This window comes from Bacillus rossius, chromosome 3 (assembly GCF_032445375.1).
Source record: "Bacillus rossius redtenbacheri isolate Brsri chromosome 3, Brsri_v3, whole genome shotgun sequence".
In the NCBI taxonomy this organism is placed as follows: Eukaryota; Metazoa; Arthropoda; class Insecta; order Phasmatodea; family Bacillidae; genus Bacillus; species Bacillus rossius.
The window spans coordinates 39932985-39952738 of record NC_086332.1 but is presented as its reverse complement, the minus strand read 5'-3'; the positions used below and the strand labels follow the sequence as shown (position 1 = coordinate 39952738).

The following is a 19754-nucleotide window of genomic DNA, read 5'->3' as shown; positions in this document are numbered from 1 at the left end:
TTCCTGTATGTATAATTTATTCCCATTATACATTATTATTTCATATATAATTAAAGTTAATAAATTAGAACTAACGTTCACCATATTGATTGATTTTCATTATCAAATACAATTTATCCCAATTATTGTACTAAATTAAATAATCAATTTATACACGTGATTTTATTAATATTTAATATTACTTATTTAATTTTTGAAAATTTGGTTTTATTTAATTTTACTAACCGTATTTATAATATTACGCCAATGATTTTTATTTTATTTTTGTTAGTTTAATTGAATGCAAAATTAAAAAAAAAAAGTTAATTTTTACCACGCCAAGTAAGTGTAACTTCTAACGCGCGGCACCCATTTTCATTTACTTCAAGATAGATGATAGAACTCGACAATTACAAAACAACTAGGTAAAAATATAGATTATAAAGTTTTTACAAAGAAAACTTTTTTTAATATTTTAGAAAAAAAATTGAATTTTTTTAAATTTTTACTCTGAAAATATTGTTTTTTTTTTTTTAATATTCCGTCAAAAACATGATTAGAATTCCTTTTAATTTTTTTTTTTTTCGTAATTCGCTAAAGATAACTGTTATTCTTGCAGATGAAGAACTGTCTCGCTGGCCAGAGAGCAAGCGGGCAGCCAGCACCCGCCTCAGTGGTCTCGCCGGCTGGGGCGACATCGGCGGGCCTCCCTCCCTGGCCACGTCACGAGTCGAGCTGACGCGCGTTTTTCAAACCGGCGCGGCGCCCTGCGAGCAGGGGGGGGGGGGGGGAGTGACTAATGAATCGCCTGCCACGGCGGGCGGGCGCGCATTAAATCTGTCGATGGCCGCCGCGGACATGCGAGCAGCTACAAGCGTGTCGCGTCTGACGCCACTCCAGTGGTTACAACTCTACCAAGAGAAACAATTCTACCGAGTTTTCATACATTTAAAATTTTTTTCCATAAGACCACAGACGTACGCATTATGGTTTCAGCTATTAAAAAAAACAATGAAACATTATATACTATGGCACTACGAAAGATAATTGTTAATAGTGTTTAAGTTATGAAAAAACTTTTTTGTTTGTTTATGAATGTTAGAGTATAATATAAATGTGTGATACTGCTATGTAACTGTGGCTCTTTCTTAATTTTTTGGTTACGTATCAATTCTATAAAAGAAAAAAAATAAAGGCTCGTGTACTTGTGATACACAATCTCTACAACTAATCTTTAATCTGTTTTAAAATTTCCACAAATTCTTGCAAATAAAAGTTTACACTTATTTCACCACCACCACATAATTTGGCAGCTGCTCTTTTAAGTTAATTGAGAAGTATTTATCATTATTCAACAAATATCCTAAATTTAAGAATTGTCATTTGGGACCTGGATGCAAAACTACGTCCAAATGGCAGTCTCGTCTGGAATACCGCCACCAAACAGACAGCCGCGGCGGTGTAGTGGTCCAGTGACTCCTTCCTCACCTGGGAGGCCCGGCGGAAAGACATCTCGGTCGGAAAAAAAATAATGTTCTTTAAACAATTGTGAAGAAATAGAAAGCATATTAAATTAAATGAAAACAAATGAAAAGTAGGTAATAAATAAATAATAAAGACATTTTATATGATTTTGACCGCACTAAATGCATCATCTGTAGTTTTGCTGCCTAAAAGTGCGTGTCCAAGCAATACAAAACACAGCAACACAATACTTAGTAATGTTACATATGCGTGTCTTGTGATCCATAATAAAGGCCATTTCCTTGCTCGCCACAGCTATCAGCATATTGATTCTATTTTTGATGAAAAAAATTAACGTTCATAATTTTTTCTAACAAAATGTTAAAATCTTTGCTTCAAATGGTTTTATTTTACTTGATTCGTTTGTGAAGCGAAGTCTGTATAAAAACACAACAAAAAAAGTGCAAAAAAATTACTGTTCTTGAAATGAAAGCTGTCATTTACACTTAACAATTTAATCTCGCATCATGGCTTGAAATCCCGCGGTTCAATGAGATTTGCCACCGTAACACTGACAGTAATTGATTAAATATGGAATAATGTCGGCACATCAGTTTACGTCATTCAAAATAATTTTGGAATTTTTTTTGAAAATTTTATATCAACTTTTACAAAAGTCAATGGCACGGTCACAGAATTTTCGATACATAAAATAACTGATGATTTTTACCTTTTAGTGTTAATCAGGATATTGATTATATCTTATGGTAAACCATAACAATTATCATTTAAACCGTATAACTTTCATGATGAAGTTCTTAAGTCATAATAATTTAGACAGCAATAATTGTGATTAAACAACAATTTGACAGACGATGGAAAACAAATCCTTGAATATACGCTAGGATGCATATAGAATCTTTTTCCCCAAACAACAAAATATTTTTATCCTTGTAAATAAATTTCTTCTGCGTGTGGAATTACGAGCTTACCTACTAATATTTTCTATATCCTTCAACTTTTCATCATGTTTATGAAATTTATTTCAATGAAATAAGTATGTATTCTAGAATCATAGAGCTAAAAACTATCTCACGGAAGAAAAGAAGAAAACTAATGAACATCTAGTTGGAATGTTTAAAGTGTATCTCTGCAAGGGCGTGTTCTGCGTATATTTGAAGTGTAAGAGGCCAGCCGGCTCAGCAGCCTTTGCACAGAGCTGAACAGTCTTTGCACAAAGCTGGGCAGCCTTCGCACAGAGCTGACCAGACTTTGCACAGAGCTGAGCAGCATTCGCACAGAGCTGAGCGGCCTTTGCACAGAGCTGAGCAGCCTTTGCACAGATCTGAGCATCATGTGCACAGATCTGAGCAGCTTTCTAATAGAGCTGAACAGCCTTTGTACAGAGCTGAGCATCTTTCTATAGAGCTGAACAGCCTTCGCACAGAGCTGAGCATCCTTCGCACAGAGCTGAGCAGCCTTTGCACAGAGCTGAGCAGCCTTTGCACAGATCTGAGCATCATGTGCACAGATCTGAGCAGCTTTCTAATAGAGCTGAGCAGCCTTTGTACAGAGCTGAGCAGCTTTCTATAGAGCTGAGCATCCTTCGCACAGAGCTGAGCATCCTTTGCACAGATCTGAGCATCATGTGCACAGATCTGAGCAGCTTTCTAATAGAGCTGAACAGCCTTTGTACAGAGCTGAGCATCTTTCTATAGAGCTGAACAGCCTTCGCACAGAGCTGAGCATCCTTCGCACAGAGCTGAGCAGCCTTTGCACAGAGCTGAGCAGCCTTTGCACAGATCTGAGCATCATGTGCACAGATCTGAGCAGCTTTCTAATAGAGCTGAGCAGCCTTTGTACAGAGCTGAGCAGCTTTCTATAGAGCTGAGCATCCTTCGCACAGAGCTGAGCATCCTTCGCACAGAGCTGAGCATCCTTCGCACAGAGCTGAGCAGCCTTCGCACAGAGCTGAGCAGGATGTCGAGGCTCTGCTGCGGTGACGGGGACCGGTGAGGCCAGGCCAGGATACACAGAGATCCAGTGTAGTTAAAAGGGAAAAGAATTAGCCCACGAAAGAAAATTTTCCAATAGGCCAGGAATCGAACCTGGGATCTTTGGTTCACTAGTTAGAAAAAATGATCTCCAAACTAAATATGTGAACATCATGTACTGTATGGAACGATAATAAACTATAATATATATACTAATGATACAACCACGTCTTGCAAAATGGGTTCTGAAATTATTGAACAATACTATAAACCAATTTGTGATATAATAAATAATAATGAATTCTTGACTAACGTATGGACGATAGCTCAGGAAACTCATGTTTGATTTCAAAACAGCAGTGGAAACGCAAATTTTTATCCTTCATGATAAGTGACAAGTCAAAAGCGTAGCATTTATTGGCGAGTCTTCTACGAGTCCAATTCCACAGTTGTATTAATTTTGTCGGGTAAAAGATAATTTGGCTGATTTATGTGGTGAAACAATTAGTTTGATCATTAAAAAGTTTCACTGGCGAAAATGAATGAGAGAGAGGTGGGATAGAGGTTGCAGCAGGGAGAAACACACACACACATACACACACACAAACACACACACTGGCACTTCTGATTAAATACGTAAGTTAAAAAGAAACTTTCTTCTATGAGGGGAAAGCAGACGTCAGCCGTGCCTTAAGGACTCGTGAACCACGAATCCCTGTTAAGGTCAGGCGAAGCTGCAGCAGGTATTAAACATGCAAGCGACGAGAAAACCGAAAATATTTCCAAACTGCGGGAGTGAAAAGTTTACCAAAGCCAGAGTTGGCCGGGACCTATTACTTTGCCAGTTGAAGGATGGAGCGGTCACGTGGTGCTCGAAGCGCCAATCGAGAGGCAAGAAGCGCGGAGGAACTTGCTGGAGAGGTTGGACTGGATGAGCGGTGGCGGGGCTACTGAAGCCAACTACTATTTTAAGGCTCGGCTCTACCCCTGCCGTGGTAGCTTTCCTTCCTGATTACACGTATTTATGAAGGGAAATATTGAAACTGGGACTGCAGAAGTGAAGTTGCATGCAAAACCCAGCGCCGTTGAAACACGGAAAACGAGTGCCTAGAAAGCTATTAGCCAGACGAAAAATTAGAATAGAGAATATTTGAATGACTTTGTACAAAAAGCAGATTACGTGTGGATCACATCTGGCGTGGAGTCCACGCGCGACAGAAGGGAAACTTCTTGCTTATTAAATATTGATAGAGATGAATTATTAGAATTATATTGAACAAGAGATAATAATTGAGAATAGTAAGGATGTGGGTATGATCTAAAAAAAAAGAGCAGGCGAACACAAGCAGCGTTACGAGAATTCCTTAGCATCATTTCTACCTCTCCCCTGCCGTCACCCCTCCCGGCCGTTACAACTAGCATATAGCATGATCCGCTACGTACCTGTCCCCCCTCCCTTGTCATCTTCCCATTCGACCGCTAGCGCATGCGTTGGAGTGGAGTCGCCGCTGACGCACTCTCCTGCTCTACCGGTTCCCCCACCAAGTACCTGACTATTCCTCTAATGCGATAGAATTTTGGTAACGCTCATTCAGCAAAGAAGTTTCACTTCAAAATCAACAACTACCAACACGGAAAGTGGAGATACGACTTTACAGAAGTTCTCGCGATGGAGTAATTTTTTTAAATGAAATATAAAACGTTCAACCAATACGGAGCACAGTACAACTGTGTCTCTCCACCCACTCCCAAATAAAATAATGTTAAATATTATGGTTTTACAATTTCATTTTTAAGTGTTGTTGATAAATCTGTGCTTAATACTAAATTATGTTTAACATCAATTCTAGTCTACTCCATCATAACCCTTGAAAAGCTAGTCATTTTTCCATTATATATGTTTAAGATATATCATAAACATTTTTCGTGTATTGTATTAGAGACCAGCTAAAATATTTATTAAGTTTTATAATATTAGAATGGTAGAATCAAAATTTGTACCACTCAATTAAGTCACCATAACGACAATAACAGTGAAACAATAAGTGGCTTTTGGCTGAAAAACCAGTGAACACAGGGCAAAACTTATAAGGTAAATGTAAAAAAAAAAAATTGAAATTGTTTGCATCCAAGGCGTCATTACATGAACGCCTTTTAATATTTTACTTCATTGAATAAAGTTTTAAACATAAAGACAACTTAAAATTTATTTCTGGTTTTCTACACGTAGACTCGAGATTCATGATTCCATTCCACAACCTCCTGAATCGAAGGTACGGAAGTAACGATTTGTTTCAAAGAATGAGGCATGCGATTAGGTTTCACTGAGTTCACAATTACAAATTTTTATTTGATTTGGTTATTTTCACGATTTAACTCTAAAATAGTTAACAAAATGAAACTATAGAATGAACCCGATTTTTTTTTCTTCAGAACTTCTTCCTCTTCACTAATACACCATTTTTTTTATTTTGTCCACTTCAAAACATTTTCACTCATTCAGTCAGATGATTTTTAGATTTCTCAATCATCCGTTCGTTCTGACATTCACATATAAAATTTATTGCATGGTGTTTCTCTAAACATGTTTCAAACAGTCACTAATTCATATTTATTCATGATTATTCACATTTATTCATAATCAAGCAATTAACAATAGTAATGAGTGACATTTAACAGTACTTTAGTATTGTTTAACTGGATATAGTGGTCGTTACTCGGTGATGACACTGTAACAAATTCATATGTGTTCATATTCATTCAACCTTTTATTAAAACAAGTATTCTTTGTTCCAAACAATTATTTATTCTGCTTTACTCTATAAATTCTCCTTGCTTAGTAATATATTTGGTGTTAGCACACACGGTCAGCTCAGCGAGTTACTACTCATTCAAAATTATATCTTGAGCATCGGATAGTGACAGTGAGGCGACTGTGTAAGTATTCTTTGACTAACGTTATAAAGTGTCGACACGCCTCAAGGACGGCGCGGGCATCAAGCCAGTCGTGTGCTCGCCTTGACACTCGCTGCTCCGGACTCGCTGCCCGACCGCAACTCCGCGTCCCCTGGGGTCGGGAACACTACTCGCCCCGCTACTCCTCCGGCCAGGTCCCTGGTTGAAGCAGCTGGACGGTGTTGCTCGGGCCTCCTTGCCCTGCTGGTCCCTCCTCGGGACTGGGGTCACTGGAAGGCACTCGCCTGCTCGTCGCTACAGTAGTAGTCCGCTACTCGCTCCTCCCCCGGCGAGTAAGGCGCGGGCGTCTCTCCTCCTCCTCCTATCGGCTCGCTGCAGCGACCAGCAACCCACTCGTCCCCTCGGCTGGGACTCGGCGACGACCCGGGTGGAGTCGCGAACAGCCCCCCAGTCCGCGGGCCGTCTCAACCGAAGTTACTCGCTCGTCACTGGCGTCTCCTCCGGGTCCCGTACTACATCACGTCCGGGCGTTGTGCAGAACCCGTGCGCTGCTGTGGAGTCACAGCGTGACGACACTCCAGTCATTACACATACTCCCCTGTCCGGGCTGACGTCACACGCCGATTCATTTGCTGCAGATTTGCCGTACGGACCGCCTGGCTCGCCGCCTAAGTTTCATGGCCCGAAGGTTACACAAGGCGAGACTCGTCGCCTGCCGAGATGTTCCACGCTTGAAAGACCATTACGCAAATGAGTTACGGAGTAACGTGCGTACTTCCCGTTATAATTTGTTTTCAAAACCCCCTGCATGCTGGTCAAGGAACCTTTCACTGCACGACCAAGTCAACGCAAGTCATTGTCGCCGCTCGCCAGAAGACCATCACACTCGCCATAAGCCATGTTCATATTGTCGGGGTTCTAAACGAGTATCTGAACCGAGTTACAAATTACCAAGGAAATATTTGTGCCACTACTTTTCAAACTTAGTTCTTCTTTTTGTTACCTAACACTGACTTAGTATTCCAGTAATACTTAAATGCAAAAAAATAATTAAACTGGTCTATTGATTGCTGAGCCCGAAGAATAACAAGACCAATTGCGGTGTTACCTAACAAATCGAGTATGTCAGAGTTATAACTAGGAACAAATTGCACTAAGCACATAATATTCCCCGACCTACGTATTTCGGTGTGACCAGAGTTCGACATGCTGCTCCGTAACAGTATGCATTGCCCGTGCATATAATTAACAGTTTCCGCTTTCAACAAATGGTTGGTCCGGAGAGCACTAATTAAAGCGATGGCGGGCGCAGCGTAAAGTTGATTGCCCCTGTTTTAAATAAGCGCTGTTTTGAAAGCATTCGCTGTGTCAGCCTCACCGTCCGTCACAAACACGCATTTGGCCGGGACGAGAAGCCAGACGTGCTGACTACAATCACTTTCAATTAACAACATGGCCGCTCCCAGAATATTGCAGTGGGTCTCCGCGTTCGTGTGACAAAGAACTCGATGAGACCTTTTTTATGAGCGATGTTGAACTCTCGTTATCCAACACGGTGAATTACTCTTCTGCATCACAGACCCCCTGTCATTTATGAATCTATAGAAATCAGATGATTCAATGACATTCACGCTAAACTCTCAGGTACTACGAATAAAAATTGTTTTACAGTTGAAAACATTTTCATTCGGAAAAAAAATATGTAGGTATTAATTATTATACAGTCAGTCCATAAAATAATGTCCCGGTTATAAAATGTAATAGTATCCATTGTAAGCGTTGTAGAGTGTTGGTTCCAGGTCACAATAGAAGAGAAAATAAAACAGTTATTAATGGGTTAGCAGGTAATAACGGAAATAACATAGAGAGGATCGCTGTAACTAGAAACACATTTATTCATAATTAACCAACTAACAATAAAAATGGGTGACACTGAACAATACTTCAGTTGATAGCGTTTATCTGGATATAGTGACCGTTACTCGGTGATGACACTGTAACAAATGAACGTAACATTATTAGGTAAGTGCGTGCGCGAGTACCGCTTTGTTGTTTTCTCGCTTGCGGCGCGATAGAATGGTTCTTTCCTCCAATTAATAGAGGGTTATTATTGGCAACAGGATGTAATCTCTTTGTACGAGAGTAGTTGAACGTCATAGTTCCTGACCGTTGGATTGGTCGTAATAGTCGAGACTACAGAGCTCTTTTTCGCTGGCCTAACACCTTCACCTGACATAACGTCATGCGATTATTTTTCCTTTAGGGCTTTATAAAAGATCGTGTCTGCGTTTCAGCGCTAAATAATGATTTGCCAGAGTTGAGACACGGAATTGAAGAAGCTAAGACTTCCGTTACACCAGACCAAAGGGTGGGAAGAATTGGACTTTAGGTTACATGCGTGACGTATAACTAAAAATGCACATATTGAACATTTGTAAAAAAAAACTAGGTAGGTTTACCTTTAATTTGTGGTATGAGCTGTTGTAAATAGCCTAAATTAAATTTTTTGTAATATATAATATTGAAACTGGGACATTATTTTATGGGCATCCTGGACATTATTTAATGGTCATCCTGTACATTCAGTGACCCAGCTGCATGGACGTCACTCAAGTGTTACCACATCGACGGAGTTCTGGTGTGGAGAGCTCCCCGGACGGCCACAGCAAGTCGCCGTGGCTTCGGCCACGAGTGTTCCCCTGGGGTCGTCCACCTGCCCCAGCATCTCGGAGTGGTCACGAGTCATCCTCCTCGCCATGACGCCAGTAAGGATAGTCGTCGGTGGACCTTCCCCGCAGGTCTGACCCTGTCTCGTCGGGAGGGCACGAACTCTCCAGCGCAGGAGGACAAGAGCAACGCGAATTAGGATCTCGGGTTTTCGCGGTCGTTGCCTCAAGTTGCTCTGGGTTATAGCCGCGTCGAAGGCGAACACTTCACCGACACCTCGGTTCGACCTTGCAGCCACCATCTTCAGGGTGGATATTGCCTGGTAACTGCTACCCTGATGATGGCGGCTTCAAGATTGGCCGAAACATCGGTGAAATATTCGCCTTCCACGCGGCTAGAACCCAAAAGACGCTTTTCTTCAGGAGCAACGTGATTGGCTGTTTTAACTGCGCTGGTTTATTGTTGTTAAGCAGACTTCTAAGATCTTATCTTGTTGAAAAACTGATGAACTACGGTTCATCTGCGATCATAAAAACAGAGTGTACGAGGTAACTCAGTAGGTTACTAACACTGCACGGCCACTGGGCCTAAATCAGGAAGAGTGACCCAGCACCGAGTCGTCAGCTAAGTATCGTTCATATATTCTTTGGCCTTAAGCCTTCGCCACAATGTTAGTGGTTTTACCTTGTTTAAGATTGTCAGTAACGCTAGCGTGTTAATGCCAGAGTGCAGCGTATGTACCACTTCACATAGTTGCTGTTGGAGCAGGCATAATCTACCCACGAACGAAGTATTTAACCACAAACATTACTTCTGTGTATCATCCTCAAGCCAATACGAAGAAATGTAAAACGTCACTTGTGTATGACACAACCCCCATTTCAGAGTCAAAAGGAAATTCTTGTTTATGAGTCGATAACGAAGCTAATATAAATGTTTTATTTCAAGAGTGACTACTACTATCGCGGTCAACGTAAATATTTGTGCTCAAAATTGCTCGAGTAGCTTCATCTCAACCGCTACATGTATTTTTGTTGCGAAACTTACAATTATATTTAAATATTACTTTTCATATACACTTGTAATTATTCGGACGTGTAAAGAAAATACAGATACTCGTGGTAGTAAATGATAAACCTAAAAGCTCGGTAAGAAAATAATATATATATACCTACCTATAAATATATATAATCAATTATATTTTAATGCTTGAAAATAGGCAATTCAGGTTTTAAGAATAGTTCATTAAATATAGTTTCATTTTTTAAAACTATTTTAGTGTTAAAACGTGAAAATAACCAAATCAAATAAAAATTTGTAATGGTGAACTTCCGTACCTTCGATTCGGGATGTTGTGGAATGGGGCTGTATTGGGACACAAAGGCCATTGGTTCAACGTGACACGTCCGTGTCAGCGAGTAGGTAGCTGATAGTGTAATCTCCACTCGCTATGTCGGCTGGTGCAGGCGCCACAGCGGCAGAGCTGCTTCACTGAGCGAGCCTGGCGGCTCTGAGACGCTCCAGAGACAGTCTCGCTGATACTGTGGTGCCTGTGCCTCTTCTCTCCAGCGACATGCGTGATTGTACTTCCGGCTGGCTCTTGCACGGGCTGAGGCTCACATATTGTAGTTTAATACTTTTATACGCTTACTCTACATTTTTACAAATAAATACTATCCAAAATAAACTATTTTTTTGGCTTGGATCGATCTATCTAAATAAAATCTATACACAGCACACGAATAACCGCGCCATCACGCCTGAGTCGTGAGCTGCGCTGAGTAGAAAGGAGCGGGAGCGCCGGTTGTGACCAATCAGCGCTGTACTGCTTCCCCGCCAACCCGCCAAACGCTAACTCTAATGACACCGCACTTACGACTCTAATACTAATAGTTAAGGAATCATTAAGGCAAGACGATATAGACCTTTCCGTTGCGGCACAAATTTCTGTTCTAGTACCTGTATGTTTCGATTTGATTTTAAACATATTTTTTCCCCGTCAGAACATGACAGTTAAAATGAATATAATTGTTGAAAGGACAGAAAGGAACGTTATGAGGATCTCTCCTCCTTATTGATAACCCAGCCTTCATATCCTAAAGGATTTCCAGGCTGGGGCCCCCATGGGCACGGATACGGATACGTCGTATACGCAAAATGGAAAGGCGTTAGAGGCGCGGCTATGCCCAGAGAAGGACAGGAAGGCAGTCGAAGGTTGAGCACGGGACGAGAGAGCCCGGTGTACAGGGACAGCTCACGTACCGTTGATCACGTGCACCATGACGCTGGCCGCCTTGGCGATGGTCGGCACGCACGTGTAGTTGCCCGAGTCCTGCGGCCGGGCGTGCGAGATGCGCAGCCACGACGTCAGGCCGTCCGTCCACTCGGTGTGGATGCGCAGGCGCGGCGCGGGGGCGGAGACCCCGGGCTGCTGGGGCGGCGGCGGCTGCAGGATGGACGCCCCGCGGTACCAGAACACCGTGCCCAGGTCGTGCGGGCCCTGGCTGATCTCGCACCTCAGGCTCACCTGGCTGCCCGTCTTCACGTACAGGTCGGCGGGGCCCAGCACGCGCGCCTTGGCCTCTGCAACCAGCCACACACACGGCTCAGGCGCGCTACCTACACTACAACACTACACATGGTTTACACTGAGGAAAAAACTTTTTTGTTTGACTCAAGAAAAGAAACAAGTGCTTCTTCTGAATGACCAACAACTACATTTGACGTGGCTAATTAAAATAAGTTATTTCAGTCTGCATGTACTCTATACATTAAATTTAATGTTGTTAAAACTCATTGCACAATCCCACAATATTTTCTAGCGCCCGCGCAGGAAAACCTGATAATCTCCTCTATAGTGCAAACGAAACGATACATTGAAAGGGTGAACTCTTGGAGTGGGGAAAGCTTGGAAATATTCGGTTGAATATGCGTGATGTCCGTGGTCCGGGCACGTTACCTTGGAGCGGCGCGGCGGGTCAGCGGGAGGTGAAACAAAGAAACGCGCTCAACAATATTTGCCGCGCCGGCGCAGGTTCGCGTGCCGACCGCCAGGCGCGCTCCACGCGCCACAATGGCGGGCCCCGGGTGTTGTTTCTGCGGCACAATGCCGCCCGCGCACAATGACCGCCGCCGGGTCGAAAGTTCCCGCCGACCATCAATAACGTCAGCGCCGCCCTCTGCCCTCCTTTCGGAAATCCATCGACGGTCACGCCCCTTTCCCCCTTCCGAACGCCAATTAAACTTTCATAGCCGCTTCCCACGTGATCTCCTTTCGTTAAAAAAAAATGGCTACTGCAATCGCCATTCTGCGAGCAACATTTTCATTTGATTAACCTATGCAGAGCGCACCCACGCGAAGATTGACGTCCTGGGAAATGGACGAAGGCGAATTGGGATTCTGGACTCGAGGGTGGCGTTCGCGGCTCTGCGGACTGACGTGTGATCGATGTCAGCGGATCCGCCAATAGAAAGGAAGCGGTCAGATGCTCCATAAACTTAACGGTCGGCTCATCGTTCACGTGTGTGTGGTAAAAGCCTCATCACCCACACAATTTTGAATCTTCACTTTTTTTTTTTTTTAATTATTTTGACGAGACAACGTCTATTTGCTCGTCGCTGTGATAGTCGGTCGAAATTTCTCGTGCGACAAAATACCGTCAGATTTGAATCGCTAATAACTACGACACTGTAAATGTTTTGAGTCTACAACGGATGAATCACGTCTGTACGAGTGTCGCTCAGTATTTGTTTTCCCTGTGACGTCATCGTACCAGTGTAGACGCATGCGTGTGATTGTATTAACGAGATTGATGATTAAATTGCATATTAATACGAAACTTTTATTATGATTTATCTCGACGTCTTAAAGGAAACTTAAAGGCAAGTCCCGAACTGCGTCGTTCTCTGGTTTTCTGTTGGTGTTTCACAAACCGCCGAAGCTGCGAGAACACTTCACGGAGCTTCGGGAACCGGCAGAACTCCGGACAGCCAGGCGTGGCCCGCTAATGGAGGGTCCATGTAGCGGCAAAGGAGGGACGGACGTCACCTGTGTCATGTCCGCTCCAAGAGGAGGTGGTGTTTCCCCTAGGAATGCCACAGTCTGGCTGGCCGGACCTCGTCTCTAGCAGCCTCGTAACAATATCTTTGTTACAAGAAACAGGCAGTTGTATTATTAAGGTGGGTTTCCATATGTTGCAAACGACCGTAACGAAAATGTGCATGTGTTGACGGGACTCGTTGCAGCGTTGCGTGTCAAAAGTTGACGCGAAGATACGCAACGGGTTCGATCAGTCATTTGTCGGTCACGACGAAGGAAGTCACGGCTCGACGAAAGAACCAGTGCGGACGGGTGGCGTGTCATTAATTATCGACCCAATCGAACACGGAAAAAATTTCGGAATTCCGTCGGATGCTTTCACGTAAAGTTATTGTACAGTCCACTCGCTGCCTGAAACTTCAAATCAGTCAACGAACTCGAACCATCGTACACCTTACACTCCTGCTTGTTAATATTTTTGACATCCACCAACGATGTGACTTTCTCTTCTTTCTTCTTTTAAGCGAGATGCGTGTAAAAAATGTAGTTGCCGCTGCATGTTGACCTGCGCTCATGGCTACTGATGAACTGCCCTTCTGGAGTGTCTACGGGACGTAAAATTTGTTTTTGATACGGATACGCTGGAACGGATGAATGAGAGGGTGGGAATAATTCCAACATAGTTTCACTGTGTCGTGTCACAAGGTTACACGTAACATGAACATTATGGACACCCACCTTTACAGAGAATTGTGGGACGCGAGGACATGGCGTTGTCTCGCGGTCCGCGGACTCGTCATGCTTCGCGACAAGACGCCCGACGACGGCCCGCGAAGTGCCACTAAACCCGCCGCGAGCCCTTCCCCCCTCCCCCCCAGGGCCCACCTCGCGCCGCAATGCCTTCCCTCCTTAATGCGCAGGTAATATCGTCCTAACGGCCGGAGCGCTGGTGTAAAGGCGCAGTAACCAGAAGCGCACTCCGCGGTGAAGGAAGACGTCCGAGCGAGCAGGACGGGAAGAACTGTCCTTCCCTCCCCCCCTCCCTCACGCTACAGCAACAACACAATTACTCCCTGCATTCCAGGTAAGGCGGAGACAGGCTCTTTACACTCCTTCAGTAATTACTTGGAGTGCGACCAATGATATTATCATCTCTGCGAGAACTAGGAAAAAAGAACTTCGTAGTAACGCCAGATATCGCAATAGGACAGTAGGAAAATAATACTGACCAGTTAACATGGCGAAGCGCGAGACAATTTTCTGCATTTCTTTCAAGCAATTTTACACTTCACGCCGCTAGATGCCACTACTGTGAACTAGTTTCACTCAATTAAAAACGTAGGTACACTCCACATCGCCAGGTTCGCTGGCATCACTTGTCTCGCGTTTTTCTTACCAGTTTCCCATATTGTCCCAAATTGGTTGTGACGTCATCATTGGTACGTCCCTCTCTAATAGTGTACTTTTATGGTTATTTTTTATCATGCCACTTATTTAGTTTATAATTTTTTTACTGTTATTATAAATTTTACTGGGTCAGAAATTTCCAGTGGTGCCTTTATGCCAAAGTTGGTACGAACTGTGAAGCAGAGATGAGAATGGACTAGAAGCGTTGAGACTAAGAAAACTTATCTGTGATGTTATATTTTAAAGTGTATTATTTTTCTCTGGTGATTTTAGTGTTTAGATATTTTTATATGTCGTTGTTTTAGCTGTTTTTGGGCGTAGAATTAGTTTGACAGTTAGTAATATTATTTAGTGTGTAAACAGTGTGGTAGTCTATCGGAACTATTTCCCGTCGGTGGCGCGTCGAGGGCGAGTGCGCGCAAAGGAGAGGGGTAGAGGGACAGACATAGGTCAGATGGCTGTTTGCTGCGACACGCCTTCAAGGCGAATACCTTTTCACGTAATAACGTGGAGTGCCCTTTTGGAGCTTCGCGCAGAAGTCAGTGTGGTCTCCAATACGTGGTGAGCAGGGGCAAAACACGCGAGCACCGCTAGCACAGTTTCCGTCACCTGGCGGTGGGGCGCGTTCACGTGAAGGGCGGTAGCTACCACTCTTCTATTTGCTGAGGTTTACCAGGAGCCTGGTATATTCCTGGGAATGCGAGATTGAATGTGCCCAACTCATCGAGAGATGAAGAGAGACGCCACGACCTTTTCAAGTACGTAGTACCCGCCCGGTGTAACTGCACATTGGGCATACTCGTTAAACTCGGACGCGTCCAGTGAGCTTGTTATAAAGACATTTTTTTATGACGCCCGGAACAGCCTAGTTTGCCCCCTTACGAAGTATATATGTGCACAGGAACTATAAAAGACATAAATGAATACCACTAGTGGGACTAATGTAAAATAGGCATAAAATAGCGTTATTTTGTAGCATATTCATTCTTTGGCAGTTGTATGAGTAAATTCTCCACCCAATTAAAATTTTTAGTCGAGTGAAAAAAATGATGTTGACAGTTGAGAAACTGCCTCCTTTTTAAATATTGTTTTTTTTATCAGGCTGTTTGTTCCCGCAACAATAAATAGTATATTCATATTTAGTGTCTTTGGAAAAGTATTTATATGCGGGGAATTTGGTACGCATGTAATTTGTAAGCAAACTCACTTTTCAAAAATGATTTTCGGTATTGAGCTAAGGTATGATATAAGCTCACGGACATTGTACAGCGATGGTAATGATTTGGCTTAACGAATTTTTTGGGGGCATAATAAAATGCTTAATAATTTTATGCCTTTTTATTTTTGGCTGCGATCACCTACTCGCTACTTAAAAAATTGGAATCATAATTTTTCTTTGATGGTTGTGTATATTGTGTTTTGTTCACGCACTAAGAATACAGTCAGGGATGGTAATGCGCCCATTTCTTTGTGCCTTTTGACAATTTGGAGCCCACAACCCTGGTGTGTGGGGATGTGCCTCACGACCCAGTATAGCGGGTTGTGAGCCACATGTTTAAACATCCATTCAACAGACCAACAACAGACACACTCAAGTGTAGGCAGAAAACGTTAAATTTAATATGTAACACGAAATATAATGCTGAACGGGTCAGACTTATACCGCATGTATTATTATGCTTCAAGATGAAAATTTGTGTGTAGCCTTCAAAATTTTACCACAAATTTTCTATCGTTAATTTTTAAAATTTAAATCAACCAAAAATGGTTTCATTAATGTAGAAAATGGTTAAAATTTCTGTTTACAACTCTAGGTTTTAATTAATTTATCTTAACCATAAATAAAGGAGCGCTAGTTCCAATAAATAGGTCATCAGGACAATCAAGGGCGGATCCAGGATTCTTTTCTGGGAAGGGCACAAGGGGCGGATGGGAAAAAAAATCAACAACTGTTAGAAATAAACTCTACAAGTTCAAGTATGTATAGGAATGTTTATGAAAGTGTCAAATCAATAGAAAAATTAAATGTTTAGTAAAGACAGTTTTCTTTTATGTTTCCTGCTAAAGATGTCCAGCACTTCATTAGCTTCCATTTTTGCCGCAACATCTTGATGGATGTGCATTAAAGCCAATCCATTCAAACGCTCTTCTGTCATCCTGTTGCGAAGATCTGACTTTAATCAGCGTAAGGTGGAGAAAGATCGTTCGGCAGTGCTAGTATTCACTGGAAACGTGCACAGCAATTGACAAATAATTCTAATATTTGACAGCACCGTTGCTCTTCTGTAGGCATCTGCTGGAGATACTGCGATATTTTCTCTCATCTGTTGACAAATTTTTAGCTCTTAATTCAAAGCTAACAAACAAGGAAGGTCTTCTTTATATACATCAACGCCTTGCAAAACATCCTCTACATCTTCGTCGCTGAAGTTATGGGACAGCAACTTTTGCAACTTTCCGATTCTTTGCGTGGGAGCGATAGGGAACCTGGATGACATTTCACTTAACATGTAATCTAGAAAATAAATATATATACTGAAAGTCGGTAATATTCTTCAATTGACTAAGTCTGAATGTTCGGCCGATTTGTTTGACGGCCACGGCGGACCGTGATTTCTGCACCAATTTCATTTGCGATGTCCTCAGCCTGATTGAAAAGTTTTTTGAATGTGTCCGTGCTAGTTTCATGTTGCCTCTGGAGACTTGCTGTGGTCGTATTAATAAGATGAACTGCAGAAAGTATATCAATTTCAATGGCTTGTAATGATCGGGATAAGGGCAGCGTGATTCCTAAAATATCAGAGAGGATTACCAAGCTTATGAGAAATTCCGACGACATTATAGCTTGGAGTAACGAAAATTGAGATGTAGCACTTCTTCTGTTTCCTTGATATTGATCAGCCATTTTTTGCAATATTTCAGGAAGACATGGCAAGACGTCTAAAAATTTCAAAACAGCTTAATGTCTTTCCACCCATCTGGTCTCACACATTTTTTTTCACACGTTTTTGTTTTTCCTTTGGCAGATGAGCTTGTATTTATTCTCTGAGATTTATTCGTTGAGCTGAGTCACGAAAGAAAGTTGGTACACTTGAGATAACTCCTACGGCATTTCTTATGCTGGGTACGGTGCAGGCTGTACTAATAGTTAAGTTGAGTCGGTGGCTTGCACAGTGGGTAAAAAAGGCTAGAGGCTGAATACTGGAAATTAGTGCATGAACACCTTTTATTTTACCGCTCATGTTGGCTCCTCCATCATATGCTTGACCCCGGCACAATTTAATGTCCAGGTTAAGGTTTTCCAACGCCTTCAAAATATGGCGAGCAATGTTTTCACCAGTAAGTTCAACAACTTCGACAAACATTAGGAAGTCTTCTTGTATTTCGAATACAAATAGCTAGTTGCTCACAAACAGAAAACATCTGTGGTCTCATAAACTATAATGGTAAAATATTTAGCCTTTTTAATTTTGTCCACTATTTGTTTCTGATTAATTCCCCACAGCATTCAATTAAATCATTTTGTGTCGACTTGCTAATGTAGGAAGCGTTTTTAGCACACGTTTTTACGTATTCATGCAATATCTCATCTCCAGCATCGGTTCGGAACTTTAACAACGCTCTGAAGTTTCCTTCTCCGTGTCCTTAAGAACTTTCCGATTCTAAACTACCGTCATCCCTGTGACCTCTTAACGGTATGTTTTGCCTTCCACATAATATTGTTTTTATAATGGGTACTAGTTTTTTACGATTCTCTTCAACAGTTTTTATTTCCTGGGATCTCATTTGGACAACAACATCCATTGATTTTCCCTCCATTACCATCAAACAATTTTGAGATGCTACCACGTTCGCTTGGTGGTAATTCGTGCTCTCGTGGTGTGTGATCGTTTCGATTGCCTTTTCATATCTTGCCAATGGTTCCGACACCAATTTTCCCAGCTTCACATCATTTGTACCCGCTTCACGTCGACCAAAAAGAACGCACATTTTGCACAATACGCCACCAGCAATTTTACTGTATGCTAGCCATTCATGTCTCTTTAACCAGATTATTTAAAAAGACCGGTTCTTTTTTCCCTCACGCACCAGTGGAAACTTAAAGTCGGTTATAGGTTGCCAAGTATATTTCAACCACTGGTACCTTTCTTCGTCTGTAAGAACTAACCCGTCTTGCTGGTTGATTTGTAGTGTACCTGAAATTAAAAATAAGTAATTAACTGTTTAGATACCTACATAGAAGTGCGATTATTATAATTTATTTATTAGAAACTGAAATAGCCTAGCCGTAGCCCAGTAATAACTATTTATTTAATGGTGGTTTTATCTATGAAAAGCAAGCACTGACGAAGTGACTGCGAAAGCAGCTCTCTATTCTATAAATGATAGCATGGCATGCCTATGCTTATGCGGCTTCAGGGACGCGCACTGTCCTACACGACGTCTAATCTAACCACAACACAACCATGGGTCGACCGCGCTCGTGCGTGAATTCACTCGCGACGAGTATTAGCTACGTGTGACCGAGGCTTAACACAGGAGCAAGGTGTGTAGGTATAACTTGTAGGTAAGTAAATGAAGCTGCGGCGAACGAAGAACAAGCTGCACATATAATAGACGTTCGCAATTCGCAGTCACCCGAATATACATAGCCACTTCCTAGAGATATACAAAATGTTTAAATACACAAAGATTGCGATACCCACCTATGTCTCGTTCCTGCAACATGTAACTAGTAGAGGCTGATGCTGCTGATAGGTTTGTTGGCATTGATGTAGTTGCCGCATGCGTGGATGCACATGGGACACCATCAAATTCAACCCCTTTCCCTGTATCTGCAACTGCATGGTCGGTTTTTTTCTTTTTTGGAAAAGAAAAACGCACTTATGCGCTTTTGCCTTTTCTTGTCTTTATCACTCATTGTATTATATACAGTAATATTACTTGTTACTTGCTAAAACTACACTGAACTAGGTAGGCTACAAAGATAAGTTTATTTTAGTTTACATAATTATAACAAGCGCATGAAAAACTCGGCCGGCTATGACCTGTCGCAAGTCGCGACCTGACTCACAATGCGCTGAGACTCCCTCGCCCACGCCCCCCCCCCCCCCGATACACGCCCGCGCCCCTCACCACCCCGACCCTAGCTGATCATCATCTCTCATTTGCAAGTGCGTGAAAGGGATGCAACGAACAAACTTCGCAATTCCAGCCAGAAATAGACAAGAGTTTCACTCATGTTCTTTCTGTTATTTTATTCATATACTTTAACTCCTCTGATAATT

The 19754-nt window shown here is 42.4% G+C and overlaps 1 protein-coding gene across 1 annotated transcript in view; it reads right to left on the bottom strand.

Moving 5' to 3' along the window:
• The window catches only part of LOC134531429 (zwei Ig domain protein zig-8), a 686659-nt gene that overhangs the window by 10993 nt on the left and 655912 nt on the right, over window positions 1-19754 (bottom strand). Inside the window, exon 4 of the mRNA XM_063367131.1 lies at window positions 11283-11603. Coding sequence (XP_063223201.1) covers window positions 11283-11603 — 321 coding nt within the window. The remainder of the gene's footprint in view (window positions 1-11282; window positions 11604-19754) is intronic.